This window comes from Acanthopagrus latus, chromosome 20 (assembly GCF_904848185.1).
Source record: "Acanthopagrus latus isolate v.2019 chromosome 20, fAcaLat1.1, whole genome shotgun sequence".
NCBI classification, from domain to species: domain Eukaryota; kingdom Metazoa; phylum Chordata; class Actinopteri; order Spariformes; family Sparidae; genus Acanthopagrus; species Acanthopagrus latus.
The window spans coordinates 18,759,622-18,777,083 of record NC_051058.1 but is presented as its reverse complement, the minus strand read 5'-3'; the positions used below and the strand labels follow the sequence as shown (position 1 = coordinate 18,777,083).

Genomic DNA, 17,462 nt, shown 5'->3' with positions numbered 1-17,462 from the left:
GAGATCTGGCAGATCTGTGAAAACATGAGCGTTCATGTCCTTGTTGTCCTGCCAGAACATGCAGCTGTCAGAGGATAAAAAAACATTTCCTCCAGGTTAGATAACTAATTGTCTTCATGAAATAATTTTCTCAGTTATGTGTTGGCACACAAGGTTCGGCTTTGATGTGTTTCTCTGCTACCGGAGGTTCATAACTCTGTAAATATTTAACCACATTAAAACTTCTGTTTAAACTGCAGTCTGGTCAGAATGAAAGTAAAGGTTAAAAAAAACACGTGTCAGTCACCATTTAAACCAGTAGGTGGAGACAAGCAGCCACAATTACAGCTATCTGGGTTTATCAGCTACATGTGATCAATTAAACTGTACTATTGGAAAGTGCATTTACTGAAGTACTGTATTTGAGTACAAATATGCTCTTTTTAATGCTACTTTACACATCTGAGTTCATTTTTGAATTTTTACTCCACTATATATATTTGCCAGAGTGTAGTTTATTTTTAAATTCATATTTTACAATAAGAAATCCATGAAAATCTTATCAAATACAATATAAAACCACTCATTAATATCAATGCCATGGTTTAAAACAACTCTGCTGCAGCTGAAAATGGAAATACCATGAAACCGGAAGTTAATTACTCATATTTGAACCTGTGGAACTCAGAGCAGGAGGCGTGTCTTCGGCGCACACCTGACGGACAGGCTCCGCCCTCCTGCTCTGCTCTACAGTTGTTGGCACTCTGTGGTGGCTCGGCATCCAATTTTATCAGACACACACACACACACACACACACACACACTCACAGAGAAGCACAAGACTCAGCATCACAAGCGGGATTAACACGATGGCTGACAGCTGAAACCTGCCGACTGACGACACAAAGTTTGCAGGTACGACTGTTTTATTTATTTTTTTTAACCTGAGATGCTAACAAGCTAGTCCGAACAGGTGCAGGCTGGATTCAACCGCGAATTTGAAGGTCATACGAAAAGATGAACTGAGCCGAAGTTAGCCGAATATGTTACTGTGTCAGTATACACTTACTTAAAACTGTGTTTTAGTCGACCGAGCTTGTGTGAGGACAGCAGAGAATTTTTCCTCAGTTTCTTTATGAGGTTTGGTGCTACACCTGTGTTAGCTCAGATTCTAGGCTTCTAGAACTATCATAAGTCAGTTTTTTTCAGCTGGACATCACCACCTCTTGTTTACAGATATACAGAAACATGTTTGGAGATATAAACAAAATGTCCACAGCTTTTCCTTACATGAGCTTGAAGGGTTTAAAGTGGACTAACTGTGTTCCCTGACACCAGCACACTGTTATTTCAGAGTGAACAGCACACTCAGGTTCTGGGTTAATAACTCAGTGAGGTGTAGATGATCTGATAACAAGTGTTTTGTTTCCCCAGCATGTGTAACTTTATGACTTTATGTGCTCCATATACAGCAGCAGCCTTAGCTGTCCTACTTAACACTTTATTGTGGCAGTGTATTTGTTTAAACTTATAAAAAAAATCAGATGACTTTAGCTCTAAAATTGAGATATTTTAAAACATCATCTTGGCTTACAGAGATTTAAAAAGGTTAATTTTTTATAGTGGCCCTGAAGAACAAATCACTACAGCAAATAATAAAACACAACCACAAGTAGGAAAAAACAACAAATCACAATGAATCACAAAACTCAACAATTAACAAAAAGTACATTCAATTTCAGATGTGTTTTGGACCTCATGGCCACCGTATGTTTTACTACTTCTGCCACAACTCAGTGCTGATTATGACTGTACATCATATGGGTAGAAAATACTGCTGCATTATGGGCAAGGAGACAGTTAAAGATGTCTGAAAACAATCGGTTAATCAATTGATAGAGATTTTATTGGCGACCGATCAAACAAGAGTGCAGAAGCTCCTCTGGGACGGTTTGCTGCTTCTTTGTGTCTCCTGAATGTTTTTGTGTTTGAACATCTGATGGTCATTATTCAGAATTTTCAAACATTTTATCGAGTCATCATTGATGAGGTGATTAATCAGAAACTAGCACGGAGATGATTTGTGAGGAATGATTGTTCGTTGCAGGGCTTTATCTCGTACAGTCAACCTTTCATTCCTGCCTCGTTGACTTTACACTTGAGGAAACAATCCTCAGGTTTCGCTGCTTTGTCCTCTCACGTTCCCTGATGTTCGTGCCTTCCTTTATCCACACCTACACCTGTTTACACTCTTTTTTCTTTTAAATTGGATGCACACCTGCTGTGGAGGGATTCTGAACTGCTAACTGCTGCATGCAGGTCTTTGTGTTGTGAGAAAGGTAATGTTATCCTCTGCTGTGTGCCGTGTTTGGAGGATAATGGAAATATTCAGATTCTCAGCCGTCGCCGCCTCCTGGCCTGATCAAAGCACTCGGTGTGTTTGTAAACCTGCAGGCTGCCACCGGCTCTGCTCACCTGCTGCATGATCTGCATGGTAATGACACGACTACAAACACCGTCTCCTGGAAACTCTGTCAGGAAGAAGTATCAGAGGCAGGGCTGGGTCGAAGGAGACGATTAAATATATTACGAATAAGAGAATGTTTCTCTATATCACATTTCAAATTGATATTAAAATGACCAGAACTTTGATTTGAGTTTTGTGCATTACACCAAACTCTTAACTAAACACATTACAAAAAATAATTGTATTTATATGAACTACAGAGTTTTCTGCAACATAAAAGGTCACGTCTGTACGTTAATAATGATTTGGACTGTGGTTATTTTTAGCCGTGCCGCTGCTCAGCGTCACCTTCAGCGTCAAACTTAATTATTGGTGACATTTTAAGATCTGCAGCTGATTATCTGCAGCGGGTTGTTTGCGTTTACTCAGTCAAAACACACACACACACACACACACACACACACACACACACACACACACAGAGCAGCTTGTTCGTGATAAGTATAATTACCTTCGTGATAAAATAACAATCACGGCCCATTAACATACAATGCTACGAGGTCAACAACACAGTTTAGTCATACTTTTGTTGCTCAAAATAGACTTCAGTGACGCGGAGCTAGAGGAAAATACAAACCTGAATATCCACACGTGCAACACTTGCTGCTGCTGGTGTGTGTGTGTGTGCGTGTGTGTGTACAATAGTTGTGTCTGTTTATTGTCTCTGTGTGCGTCACAGTTGATACTAAAATTTTGTTGGGTTTATAAAATGTTGGAAAATGGTGAAAAATTGAAATCAGTGCAGCTCCAGATTGAATGAGATGCACACTTGAATAAAACCCTGAATATGTAAACAGCTAATCAAAACATATGAGGGAGGTCTAGTGTTTTTTAGACACTTTTATGTGGAAATGTTGCGTACTGTACCTTTAAACATTATCCCCACCTGAGAAACTAATTTGAATGGATTTTTCCCTTTTTATCACTCATTTTACCACCTGTCCAAACAATCAGGTGACTCCCTCATGTAAAGACAACACTGTGTGTGTTCTCACTGAGTTTCTCCTCTATTTAAATAAAGTCTGATCATAGTTTGCATGTGGATTTCTGTAGAGGGCAGACGCGGGACACACAGAAGCCTCCTGGTTCCAGTTGAAGCACCTGACTTCCCTCCTTCCTCCCCCTCAGGTATCATGATGGAGGTGGCAGCAGGTCCCTGGACTGAAGTATTCGAGGGCTCGGAGAGGAATGGGGAGTCGTTGGGGAGCTCCACTCTGACTCTGGCTCCTCTGGTCGCTGATTCTCCGTCCATACGCCGCTCCCAGCCCATCTTCATCAACTCCAACAGGTACGACCAGGAACAGGAAGCTGGCACGCCAACACAGGCAGCATTACTCACTCGTAGAGGACTTAAAGTCAATAGACTTCTGAAGGTAGTGGTGGATATTATTGACTCAAGTCGGTGAGTCAACCTCCGGCTATAAGTCATCTCGCGCGTAAAGCAGTTTCTGTTAAAGCCAGATACTCCCCGCCTTAAAGACACAAGTCGTAAAGTGTGATTGTAGAGCGCTGGAGAGACGCGGGTAGAATTTCATCTCCTCGTTTGTGTGCACAGATACGGTCCATATGTTTCTTTTGCCCCAAAGACAACAAAAACAGTGTTTTCTTAAAGCCACTGCTTCAGAGCTAATGCTGTGAGTACATGGGTTTGAACCTTCATATTAAGATCTCCTGACGATAAATCAAAATACAGGAATATAAGTCAGACTATGGAAGATCGTGTCATGAATTTATTGGATTTTGTCACCATCTGTTTTAAGTTCTAATGAAGAAAAAACTGCTCTGAACAAAAGTTTTTGCTTCCCACTGAGGACTTGGCGAGCGTTCGATCAAAAGATAAACAGAAGTGATCCAAAGAAAAGACCAAAACAAACAAGCTTTTAGTCCGACTGGCAGCTCCTCGCTTCCTGTCTGTGGCTCTCAGCCTAGCAGGAAGTTCATCTTAAAAACTGCAATAACTGTTCCTCTGTTCTGTCACCATTTCCAGGTCGAAAGGCGTCGAGTCCTTCTCTTCCTCCGTCCCGTCTATACCCAACCCTTTCCCGGAGCTGTCGAAGTCTCCGGTGCTCATCAGCTCACTTCCACCACAGACGAGTGACAAACACGTGAGTTCAAAGCCTCGTTAGAAAACAGCTGATTTACAAATCTATTGCATCCGAAACGCTTTGATGAATAGACAGACGGCAGTTTTGAGAGTCGTGTCTGCTCACTGCGTTGTTTTGTAGCTGCGACATTTGTTCCTTTCATCTCGGTTACACTTTTACATTACAGCATTTACGAGATTATAAAGTGGAGGCAGGGACGAGATGTCAGTATGATGTCACCTACTTGATTTGCCAAGTGCAGTTTACTTGTAAAAGATTCAATAAAACGGTCAGAGCTCGGAATTAAAGCCTCGCTTTCGGTAGAAATTTGGATCCACACCTAAAAAACAACATCATGCTCCTTTTCTAAAGCCAACAAGATATCTGTGTTCACTCACATGAACGTTATTGAATTTTCTCTCATGTTAGTAGTTTGAGTTTGACGGCAGGCTGTTATCCTGCAGTGTGTTTTCTTTTCCCCATCTCTTCTCTGTATGTTCATGAAGCAGAGTACATTTCTTGTCCATTCAGCAGTCAAATAAGCGAGTTGGAGTACATGGCAGTGGATTCTGGCGACTCTGCGGCTCGTTACGGCAGGCGAGAGTGACGATGTATCCAGTTTTTCTAATCTGCCAAAAAGAAAAAGGCATCTGCGCCTCCATTCTGGTTCTTTTGGTCAAAATAACAGCACAGAAAAATACACTATTGTACTATTTGTCTGATTTTTGCATAAAAAATTCTCCACAAGGCATCAACGGCACAAATATGATCATGCGTAACAACTTTAAGGAGCGACTCTTACAAAATTCACCTTCGTACAGTTGTCAGGAAGGGATAAATTGGGTGTAGAGGCCCAAATCATCTTCTGTTCCAGGCTGTGAACATGGTTATTTCTGCTCTAAATTTTAACGTGGACTCTTGAGGAGACTGACTCTCTTTCGGAGCTCCAAGTGGCCACTCGAGCAAACGGCAGCCTTTCGCTTCATTTTGGAGGCTGCTGCTTGGCTGAGAACCACAGACGAGGTACAGAGGTGGGAAAATACAAAGAAACAGACAAACACGTTGTTGGTTTTGGTCTTAATTTGATTTATTGACAGTAATAAAAACAGATGCCGGCAGCCTTATCCTCTTTTTGTTCAGACACATCACATATACTGCCTTAATCCCCTCAGCTGGCGGATCTGCAGGGTCTGACAGGTGGATCCTTTCAATATGTCTTGACTTGTTTGCCAGCAGGGCAGGTGGAGGTTGCCTATGACTGTGACTGACAGGTGAGCTGCGTTGCCATGACGGCGCTGCCTTATTTTGACTCACAAACACAGTCGGGGTAAACACGTCTGTGATTACAGCAGCAGGTCGTCATGTCGCACGCGCCGCAGGGTGTTTCATGTACAGTGGTGGAAGCCAACAGGCAGCTGATCGCTTTAATTTGGACCACATCTGGACAGCTGTGGGGCTGATTTGTGTCGCTGGTTTTCAGTATTTCTCAAAGCGTGAATCACGATTATTCTGCTGGGGCACAAAAGAACTGCAGGAGGGACAACAGGAGCTCAGCAAATCACCTCCAGCTCTTTTGTTTGTTTGTTGAAGTGAAAACTACATTCAACCTTACACCATGTTGCCAAAAGTATGCAGACAAGTTGTCTTTTACTACCAGTCAGATAGTGTTGTAGACATTGTGTTAGAGGAGGCTGCATCAGAGTTAGAGTAACACATTTTTTAAAGTAGTTCATTTTATTGGCAAACCGACTGAAAAATCACAGATACTGATAATCAAAAAAAATGCTGAATATCGGCCCCGATCACTGCTGCAGTCAGGATGATAAACAGGAGTGAAAATAAATCCACTTTTGGGGATTAAAAGTAATCTCTGAGCTCTCCTCCAGAGTCTGATGTGACTCCAGGTGTTTATTCCTCCAGAAGGTCTGGATCTGCACCGAGCAGCTGATCAGCAGCACTCGGCCGTCCACACACAACATGTCTTTAGTTTTGTTTTGACAGAGCCTCTCAGTGGCAGAAGTTACATATTGTGTAATTAACAAGGACAGCATCTTCACACTTCAGATGACAGAAGATGACACTATGAAACTTTAAAATTGGTCTGGTTTTTCACACAAGGGTATGAAATATGAACTCATCTGTCTATTGGACTCTGTCCATCCTCTCCCTGATGGAGAGAACATGTTTTTAGGGCCTCTACTGCTACAATATGTCGGAGTGTTTTTATGTTTGACCGTGACAAACCGTGTCCTGGAGCACAAACCCAGTGTGTTTGATTGCTGAGTGTTTGTGAAAATCTGATCTGGTCTTCTCTGTTGTCACACATTGTTAGCTTTACGTCTCAATCACAGAAACTGTTCTGAGTGAAGACAAACATATTCTCCTCCTCCTCCTCCTCCTCCTCCCCTGGACTATATATTGAACTGGGAGGTTTCCACTGAAGACTCCTCCCTTGTTGAGCCTCCCTGGTTGATACCCGGCTATTATTTGTCCTGACTGACGTCGGCACCCGCCCAACGAGTCAGGACCTGTTGATTGACAGATTACTGGTCGAGCCGGTTTGTTGTTGTTGAGGCGTTAGGCTGGATCCAGACGTTGTGTCAGACATCAGCACGCTCGGAGAAACATCCTGACCCTCGAATAACCTGCCTCCACTTCACCTCAGCAGCATCAGGCACACGGAGAGTCCACACGCACGACTGCATCTCCGATCTGATCGATTCCTCAACAGATACAGGAAACGCTGAGAGACGGGAGAGTGATATGAGCAGATGTGATCTCTGTTTTCTTTACTACACAGCTTCTCGCATGCAGAATAAGATATGAAACCTGTTCTGTATCCTCACTAGAGGAAGTTAAGACCGAGGAAGAGACCTGACCTGCCTCAGTGTCGATCTAAAATAAGGAAGAATTTGCATTGTTAATCCCTCCACACTTCAGCTGTCAGCTTCACACTCTGGCTTCTTGTCTCGAGTGTCTCCACGTTTATGCGATGCCAAAACAACTTGTGAAAAATATGTTGTTATTGATTTTCTCACTCTCGGTTTAAACCGGTTTTGTCCGACATGTTTCTCCAAGACAAATGTTTACATTAAAACTCTCTTTTTTTTATTGAAAACACACTGCTGCTCTTAATCCAGGACAGCTGTTTTATTTTCCACCTCTGTCCACAGTATTTCTGCCTTACCCGGCACCAATAAAGCTGAAAAAATGATGGCCAGAAAAACAAAAATGTAGTGACATGGAGAGCTACTAAACACTGTGGTTTTGTTGTGTTTACTTTCTGAATATTTCTTGTACTTCTTCTGCAGTTGATAAAGGTGTACGGAGAGGACAGCCACAGCAGGTCAGTGTGGGTTTCTCGAGGAGCGACAGCCAGAGAGGTTTGTCACATGTTGGTCCAGACGGCTCACTGCACCGATGAGGAGAACTGGGCCCTGCTCGAGGTCCACCCGGTTCTGGGTCTCGGTAAGACTGCGCTCACAAATAAACAGATTGCTAACCAGAAACCGAAGGTAATCAATGACTAACACACATGTTCTCCTCAGAGAGATGTCTGGAGGACCACGAGGTCGTGCTGGAGGTTCAGGCGACCTGGTCCCTGAAAGGTGACACGAGGTTCGTTTTCTGCAAGAACTACGCCAAGTACGAGTTCTTCAGGAAACCGATGGTACGAAACCTGCAGCGTGTCACAGCCAACACACATCTGTTTCTTCCTTTAATGTAAATGAACACTTCAGACAGGAACAATGAGGATTTAGCAGGTTTTTAGTGGACTCAGTCTGACGTCATGGTGAGTCAGAATGACTGGCGGGTTGCGTGCTGGTGCAGACACGCCAGCTTAATGCCTTCAGGTATTTACTACATCACATGTGTTCTGTCGCCTGAGCTGTAAAACAAAGTGACAGTTTACAGTGAAACTGGTTCTCGTGAGCCTCCCACTGGTGTCGCTGTAGACTTTTGACCACGACGCCTCCAGAAGGCTGAGGAGGGAAGTTGATCATGGATCGACTACATCATAGTCACACAGCACATCAGGATAATTATTATTAAGGGTGGTGATAATCTAGATTCTTATTGTCAAGAGATAAAAAAAAAAAAGAAGGAAATCAACGATTTGCGAGTCGTCTCTCAATAGAACAAATCACCAGCAGGATCTCTGCCTCCCTCTGAGAACATTTAAAAACTGGATACCTGATGATTTCTTGCTCACATCATTCACCTCAGTCTGAAACACTTAAGCTGTTACGTTTCCTGTAAACGTCTTGAACAAAGGAGCGTGATTCCTGCATGATGAAGATAATGGTGATCAGAGCTACAGCCACACGATAAAGTGATCGCAGCAGCTTCTTTGTCCTGTGAAACGAGCGTCATACCTGCTCAGAGGATTTTAATGACCCCCTTCTCCTTCCTCTCTCAGCTCTTCTTCCCCGAGTGCATGATCTCTGACAGCGCTGATGTCAGCAAGGGAATGACATCATCAGAGCTCATTCAGGTAAATCAGGAGACTCAATCACAGGAACTCACGAGCAGCACCTGAAATCATCAGCACAGCGTCAAGTGTGGAAGGCTGAAAAGAGCAAGATATTAGATATTTTTGTCTTTATTATTAAAGTTTTGATAAAGTGAAGTAAATGTCACAGTGACATGACGACAGCAGTCTGATTTTCACTTTCAATTATTAGTCATAGGTTGATAATTATTATTTTTGGATTATTGTCCATAGAAATAAGAACTTCATTTATAAGGCACCTTTCAAAACCCAGTTATAAAGTGCTTTGCCATATAAATGTATCTTGTAAAATTACCATTATAACAGATAAAAGCAAAACTAGTGAATAACAATAGTGCAAATGGATGAAAGCACAGTCGAAGTAAAACAGTTGAACATTAACTCTTGTATAAAAACAGAGGACACTGAAGGTAAGTCTCTAAAAAGCATTTACATGTTCAGAGCAGAAGATGACGTATCATAATTTTTGGGTAAGACACGAGCTAAAGATGCTGTTTCTGATGTTGTCAGCAGAACCTGCTGAAGTCGGGAGCGTGTCCGGAGATTCAGGGTTTCCTCCACGTGAAAGAGGCGAGCCGTAAAGCCTGGAAGAAGGTCTACTTTTTCCTCCGCCGCTCCGGACTCTACTGCTCCACCAAAGGCTCGTCCAAGGTCGGAAAGTCAAGTCAGATTTATTTTTCACAGCTTTCATTCAGTCTCAAAGAATCTCTGCTGTTCTTCCAGCATTTGATGAATCGTGTGCGTTTGTGTTCCAGGAGCCTCGACACCTGCAGTATGTGGCTGACCTGGATGATCTGAACGTGTACGCGGTGGTGAACGGCCGCAAGCTGTACGGAGCGCCTGCAGACTTCACCTTCTGTATCAAGGTAACCACTTCCCCCGAAACACCAACAGGCAGGAGTGCAACATTCACAGTCATTCTTGTGGCTCATTGAGTCAGTATTGTTCACACTAACCGCAGGATGTAGAGCCGTTAATACTTCAGATGTGATTTCTCTTTCCGCGGCGCTGACAGTGACGGATGAACTCAGACTCTCTGTGTCTTGGAGGGAACGTACAGTAATATTACACACAGCAGTAATCTGCTGGATATTAGATTCATGTAGCTGTGCTAATAAAATCACATCAGATGTTAGACAGTCTGAAAAACATCCAGTTCTAATTTATACGACGTTGTGGATTCTCTGGACTCGGAAAATCGTTCACGCACACAATCTCCACATGTTAACTAACCTAGAAAAGAGGAATGTAGTGGATTCCTCGTTCTGTATTATAAACTCATTGTTAATTACAGGTCAGATTGTATCACAATTATATTATTAATATTTAATCTACACACACATTCTGATTGAATGACCAAGATACACTTGGCTGTTGAGAAAAATGGAAATTGAGTTGTTGTTTTTTGTCTGTTTTTGCTGAATAATATTGACAGTTGAAACCTTAAAAATCTATAAATATCATATTTACTCTTTGTGTTTTTGTTTTCCTGTGTTTGTGCAGCCTTCAAAGAACCCTGTTCGGACTCAGGACCTGAAGATCTTGTGTGCCGAGAACGAACAGACGCGAACCTGTTGGACCTCCGCTTTCAGATTATTCAAGGTTCATAGAATAATCCTCTTCTGGCTTTTATAAACGCACTGTTAACTCCGACTACATTATCTAGAGAACGAACATCGAAGAGAATGTCACGTTTATTGTGTTGTCCAAGAGAAAAAAATCAATGACTAATTAATCCCTGTGTGTGTGTTTTTATGTGCGGCCAGTACGGGAAGCAGCTTCAGTGTAACTACCAATTATCCAAGTCGGCCCCTCGCAGCCTGGAAGGAAGCAAACTCCCAGATGGCAAAGTGAGATCAACAGACATGATGCAACGCAGAGGAGTCTGGGAAATCGTTTAGTGGTGTCATCTCACATTTATGCTGTTTATTTAACTCTGTGTGTGTGTGTGTGTGCAGTCAAAGTCAGAGGCCAGCCTGGTGGCCATGGACTTCTCGGGGAAGGCCGGCGGACGAGTGATCCAGAATCCGACGGAGGCTCAGAGCGCAGAGAGGGAGGAGGGGCAGGCCTGGAGGGTGAGGAGGGGGGAGGGAGTGGTAGAGTTTATATAGTAATTATTATTTAGATTTGTTTTTATTTGTGCTCATACCTACAAGTGTAAAATCCTTGCCGTAGCTGAGCAGAATTCCTCTTTAAGGACTGATGTAAGCGCCTCCACAGACCCGATGTTTGACCTCTCTCTGTTCTCTCTGGTCCTCTTCGCTGATGCAGAGGAGAGAAGCCCTGAGGTGCAGCCTGCCCAACCTGAACTCTGGAGCCAGACCTTCCTGTAAGTCCACATGAGAGGAGACAGGGTCCCGATCCAAGACTCCGTCAGTTCTGCTCATGCTCCTGTCTTTTATGTGTTTTTGCTCGCAGCCATCCACAAGTCCCAGCCGTGGTTTCATGGCGGCGTTTCCAGGAAGGAGGCGCAGAGGCTGATGGAGAAGCAGGGCCTGGTGGACGGGTGAGTGGACCGGCTGCAGTAAAAACACGTCCTGCCCCTCCTGATTTATCTCCAGCGCCAAATAACTCCTTAATTAATTGTCATAGCTCACTCAGTATGTAGATTTTTTTAAATAGTCGAGCTACTCTATAATCTCCTCTCACTCCTTCTCTCTGTATCACATGTTCGGTGTGTATCTTTGAAAGATTTGGCGCCCAAAGACGGCCTGATGCCCAGATGACTTATACATGCTGGTGATGTGTCTCCGTGATTCATCGGACACTCATCGCTCCATCTGACACTTCAAGACTGATACTGAGCAGTCTGACACAGATTGTGGCCGAGACTGTGACAGACCCGCCTCACAGAATGTGTTTTTACTCAGTACGATGGAGACGGGGGACACATCTGTGGCTCCTTTTTTCATATTCCTTAAAGGAACAGTTCACCCAAAACTTAAAAGTCGTTATCCCCTCAGCATTAAAGATGCTGATGGACATTCAGCTGAAGTTTTGTCGTCCACAAAACAGCAAGACAGCGATGAACAACTGGAGACTGTATCCTGATTTATTCCATTACTTACCAAGCCTGGTTGCTATTTCTTTGTGAAAATGTCTGCACAGAAAATTAATCATTCATGTGTATGTGTGTGTTGTAGGATGTTCCTGATTCGTGAGAGCCAGCAGCATGCTCAGTGTTTTGTCCTGGAGCTGTGTTACAAACTAAAGGCCCGACACTACCTGGTGATCGCTGTGAGTCCCCAGAGAAACATTCTCTGTAATGACCTCATTCTTTCAGGAAACAAAAAACTACAATGCATCTCCTCTCTGTTCATCCTGACTGTGATTATCCTCGTCTCTGCAGTGCGAAGACAGCGGCAGGAAGTACTTCACCATGGACGACGGCCTGACGCTCTTCATCGACCTCCTGCAGCTGGTGGAGTTCCACCAAATCAACAAGGGCATCCTGCCCGTGTGCCTCAAACACCCCTGCGTCTGTGTAGCACTATGAGTCCTCCGTTATCCTTCAGTGTGACCTCTGGACCTTCACGTCAAGTCTAAAGTGTGAACCCCGGTCATCACGTTGCACTGACATCTCTTTGGCTCAGCTGATAACGAGCAATTACACGACTGGATTATGTGGCGGAGCGGTTCAAAGGTGTGACGTCTGAGATAAAGTTATCAGGGCTGTAAGACTCCTGGGACCTGAGAGCCAGACATGAAGCATCACGTCCGTCTCTCCTCTCCTTAGCATTTTTAATTATTTTTGACTCCATGCGCAGCTCCAGACAGTGGCTGTTTTGTTTTATTTTTTATTTTCAAGCTGCCATCCCTGTGGAGATGGCTTAATTAGCCATGTTGGACTGACTTTTAGCGCTTTTGGGAAAAGAGGACTGTGAACGTGCACTTGGTCACGGCGTGAGGCGGAAGACGTGCAGCGAGAGGAGGGAAACGTTTGATTGTGGCTCCACCGTGTCTCACTGAGGAACTGATTTATCGTGGCCACCAGGGGGCACTCTGAGGCCAAACTGAACACCGGGGTTCACAGGGATTTTCCAGCTGCATATATAAGAAATGAACACATTTACTTACTGATATTAATACTGAAGATAATTGTGATATTGGAAATACGAAACTACCCCAGGTTGCAATCATGTAGCATGTAAATCCTCACTTTTTTTCTTGACTGTGTGATGTTTTTGTACATTACATTCTTATTAGTGCATTTTTTTTTTTTAAATCGCTGTATTTGCACAATGATGGTGACGGGGATTGTCTTGTGATGTTTGAACAACCAAATCTGTCACACAAACACACATTTTATGAGGGTACATGAGAACTTGTTGTAGATGTAGGTCGATTTTATGAAGGTAGTAGCTTATAAAACTACAGAGGAAGACCATAAGATGTATTTAAAGCTCTAGAAAGAGATTTAAGTTAAGACTCTTTGGTAACGCTTTATTGAACAGGTCAACGATTTCCTAACAAGCTCCTTTTCAGCTGATGAAAATACAATTGGACATGCAAACAAATAGTAAAATAAACATTTACTTGGGTTTGGATGGAGCAAAATAGTCTTAATACCAAATGATTCCAAAGAAATGGGACAGGAATAAAGGAATTACACACCTGTAAAATAAAGCGTCTTGACTTTTTTCGTTATTGCTGGTTGTGTAAGCATGATATCTTTTATTTAGAATAATTGCACTTAAACTTTTTGTATTTTGTCGTAAAGATCTCGAGCGAAGATGTCAGCAAACATACAAACACAGTCGTTATTCATTCAGTCCAGCATTTACTGTTTTTTTTTTTTTTAATCGAATAGGTTTTGTTAGTTTCACATGTGTTGAACGTTTTGCACCCTTTTCACACCTGTTTTATATGTTGAATAAATGATTTCATATTAAACACGTCTCGTTGAATTTAAAATGTTACTCATGTCATTATCTCTAAACCAAGACCTTTGTGCAGTTTGTAAATACACTGTTCTCATGAAAGATATGTGATTGTTGAGTCTAATTCCCAGGTTGTTAATGTTCCTAAAACAAGAATAATAGCAGCATTTCTTCAACAGAAAATTCTACATTTGGAATAGTATCCAAACGGAATATGAAGTTTACATGTCCCATCAAATTCTGAATATTGTCTTAATTAGAATTGGATTGGAAAGTGACTTTTTCTGCAGATGAACAGTTTTGAATAAATTCTTCTCATAATTACATACTTTTACTTAAGTGGGGCTTTGAATGCAGGTCTCTTTTACTTGCAGCGTTAGTACTTTTGACAGTTTAAGTCATTTTTACCGAATTAAGTGTTCTGATTATTTCTCCCACCACTGAAAGGAGTCACTGCTCTGCCTGATTTAGATTAGATGATTATAAAACACTCTCAACCCCAAACTAGACTAACTGAGGGGGGGGAAAAAAACCTGGACGGAGTCCCAGCAGACCCATTGGTGGAGCAACATAAAAGGCAGCCTGGAGGTTTTTGTCCCGGCAGTCTGCACAGATCACAGATCCTCTGCTGGATGCCTCCGAGCTCTGCACTGTGGCTTCAGAAGCTAAAGAGCTCATTTCTCCGCTGACCTACTCTCAGTGTTACTGTGTGTGTTACTGTGTTGTGTGTTACTGTGTGTGTGTGTGTGTGTCGTTAAATACCAGTGTGCTCGGGTAACCGCAGCCCCTTCTCTTTGGAGGGGGTTTCCATGGCAACAAATTTTTTGGCCTAGATGGCCAGGTACAGTGAATTAAGGGTTAAAAATAAAGGAGAAAAAAAAAAGGCAGAAAAGCGAGATGGGTCAGGAAAGCTTCAAAGGGAGATTGTACATGTGCAGCACAATCAGGCGATGTCTGATCACTGATTTAATTTCCCAGAGTGCAGCAGTGGAGAGAACGAGCCATCGGACGTGACCCTCCTCTGTTCAGACTGATTGAATTCAGCGGTTCCTTAAAAATAGAAAGAGAGAGGAAGCGCAGAATGAGGATTTTTATCAGGGAGGACTTTTATATTTAAAATATTTAGAATATGAAATAGTAGTCGAGGTACTGGTCGAGGTTTTTTCTTTCTCATGCTACTTTCTACTTGGACTCCATTAAATTTTCAGAGGGAAATATTGTATTTTTTTTTTTTTACTTGACTACATTTCTATGATGGCTTTCACAGTGTAATAAATATTAAAATATGGTAATAGTTTGGCAGCAGGGGGTCGTTAAAGATATTCTGTAAAATAACTTGTAAAAACACAGTCATTTTATGTTAATGAAATACAGTTTTTTAGCTTAAATTGGACATGAGATGTTGCATTACTGCTTCCTTACAGTCACCACTGAAGTAGTTGCACACTAGTTTGTGAAATACTGCTAGAGATTTGATAAATACACAGTTAATATAAACAGATGTGCAAAATATCAGTAACATATTCAGTAAGAAATTGAAATGTTATGCTTCACAGTTACAGATTATATATTATATTTTACATTGGACATTTACATCTATTTAATTGATGGATTTTTTTAAAAAGAAATATGAAGGAAATCTGTAAAATAAAGAGGAAAATTCCCATACATTTGAATTTTAAAACCGTGTACCAGTAAGTCTAAACCAAGATTTCTGCAAACAAAATCTATATTTCTATATATATATTTACTATTTTTTATAACTTTACAGAAATTGTCATGCAAAAACAATATACATGTACATTTATGGTCCCAGCTTTGTAATACTTTATGATAACATTTGCTTTTCCTTTTAATTACATCAATACTTTTCATATATTGGTAAAGTTTGAACTATTGTTTGGACAAAACAAACATTCTGCAGACTTCACATCACTTTCTCAGTATACAGTTTTTATTTTTATAAAACCAAACAATCAATCAATTAATGGACAGAGTGGTCAGCAGATGATGAAGTATACAGTCTGGCAGCTTTTAAACTGACTTTGAACCACAATGTAAGGACATGAAGACAATATCTTTTTCTCTGCTGCATCCTGCACAACTCCAAACTTCTGTTTATTGTAAACCTGGCGGAAACAACAACAACAACAACAACAACAACAACAACAACAACAACAACAACAACAACAACAACAAAATCTCCGCCCGCCCGGCACGCCCAGCGAATAAAATCTAACTCTCTCAATCAAATCAACTCTGCAGCAGGTGCGCAAACGTGAAACCGTCCAGTGGACAAAAAGGATTCTGTTGCCTGAAAATGTGACAGTTCATTCGAAGTTTAATGTGGCCGTCGGAAAAGCACAGAAATAAGACAAACCATGGATGGAATAAAACTGGAGCTAGGTGTTTCTGTGCTGAAGAAACGTTTATTTTTTCGAGCGAGCTAACGTTAGCTAGCAACCTGTTGGCTAGCATCCAACGGCTAATGGTAAGTTTAGGCTTTTGTTCTTTAATTTTGGATCCAGGTGTTTGGTGTAAATAGACAGTTTGTGTTGTACTTTGTTTCGGGTTTGTCTTCTAGTCGTTTGAATTTATGAGTTTTTTTTGCAGTTTTCTAAGTATTGGAAACAGTCCTTTTTTTTATAACTGGTATAATTAGAAGATAATGTATTTTCATTAATGAACGCCTTAAATTGTCAGTTACTTTGAAATGAATTGATTATTTGCAGTGGTGGAAGAAATAGTGGAAGTAAAAGTACCACTGCAACAATATTAGTACTTTATCAGAAGTATACTTCCCAAAGTGATTCTACAGAAAGTTCTTGTTTTATGTCCAACCCAGTGTTTCCCATACATAGGCTCTTCTTGGGCAGCCTACCCAGGTAGATTAAGATAAAACCCAAATTTCACTTTTTTTTTTTTTTTTTTTCTCGTCAATGATGTAATTTTACAACACACAGTATATCCCCCTTACAGCACTTCCCACCAGGTCACACAGCATTGGCAATTTATTTCAGTGTTTTCCACACATGAATTTATTTGTTGTGGTCAACCACACTATCAATACTGACAGCCTGATATTGATTTTCTATGTTTGGATCCCATTTTCACTCACTCACTAAAACACTAAGAAGGCTCGATACAACATGAAACTTTGCTCGTAGTATCACCAGGGTCTCTACACATGAGCACGAGCATTAAGGACATTGTTTGTGTATGCATTTACATGAAGGTTTGACTCATATTCAATCACAAATAAAGCCTCGGCTGCTTTTTGGCGAGAGTTCCACTTTAATAAAGCTCCCAAGAAGAGTGCCAGGCCTTGAAGCCAGTTTTTTTTTGCAGTAACATTGTGAAACATTGTGATTCAGTCCAATAACATTTGGAAAGTCTAGAACAGCCAAAGTCGTTGGGTTGTGGTCTGAGGGATCGATTAAACAACACATTTTGAAATATCAATCTGGGTTCTGGGAAAC

The 17,462-nt window shown here is 41.7% G+C and overlaps 2 protein-coding genes across 6 annotated transcripts in view; both read left to right on the top strand.

Annotated features, from left to right (window-relative positions):
* Positions 1–703: 703 nt before the first annotated feature.
* On the top strand, positions 704–13,996 carry grb7 (growth factor receptor bound protein 7). Of its 4 annotated transcripts, XM_037082223.1 has the most exons (16): positions 924–2,318; positions 2,434–2,473; positions 3,635–3,794; positions 4,494–4,611; positions 7,902–8,058; positions 8,139–8,260; positions 9,011–9,085; positions 9,614–9,754; positions 9,859–9,969; positions 10,607–10,705; positions 10,870–10,953; positions 11,062–11,178; positions 11,375–11,432; positions 11,522–11,609; positions 12,247–12,340; positions 12,453–13,996. In XM_037082223.1, exons 3-16 carry the CDS (start codon positions 3,640–3,642, stop codon positions 12,597–12,599), a joined length of 1,566 nt encoding a protein of 521 aa, XP_036938118.1. In that variant the 5' UTR covers positions 924–2,318; positions 2,434–2,473; positions 3,635–3,639; the 3' UTR covers positions 12,600–13,996. The 4 variants fall into 4 exon arrangements, with proteins under 4 accessions (XP_036938117.1, XP_036938119.1, XP_036938116.1 ...); XM_037082222.1 differs by lacking the exons at positions 924–2,318; positions 2,434–2,473 and adding an exon at positions 704–894 and having other exon boundaries at positions 3,560–3,794; XM_037082224.1 differs by lacking the exons at positions 924–2,318; positions 2,434–2,473 and adding an exon at positions 705–894 and having other exon boundaries at positions 9,617–9,754.
* Positions 13,997–16,216: 2,220 nt separating this feature from the next.
* The window catches only part of LOC119009830 (SRC kinase signaling inhibitor 1-like), a 105,487-nt gene continuing 104,241 nt past the window's right edge, over positions 16,217–17,462 (top strand). Inside the window, exon 1 of one of the 2 annotated variants that reach the window (XM_037081474.1) lies at positions 16,217–16,474. The gene's annotated coding sequence lies outside the window, so the exon portion shown is untranslated. The remainder of the gene's footprint in view (positions 16,475–17,462) is intronic. The other variant, XM_037081475.1, reaches the window with a different exon arrangement.

Bases quoted from the DNA above. Each gene is read 5' to 3' on its own strand.
- grb7 (XM_037082222.1), top strand. From the start codon at position 3,640: ATGATGGAGGTGGCAGCAGGTCCCTGGACTGAAGTATTCGAGGGCTCG. The intron at 8,261-9,010 runs GTACGAAACCTG...TTCCTCTCTCAG, and splicing joins AGTTCTTCAGGAAACCGATG to CTCTTCTTCCCCGAGTGCAT. The intron at 11,610-12,246 runs GTGAGTGGACCG...TGTGTGTTGTAG, and splicing joins AAGCAGGGCCTGGTGGACGG to GATGTTCCTGATTCGTGAGA.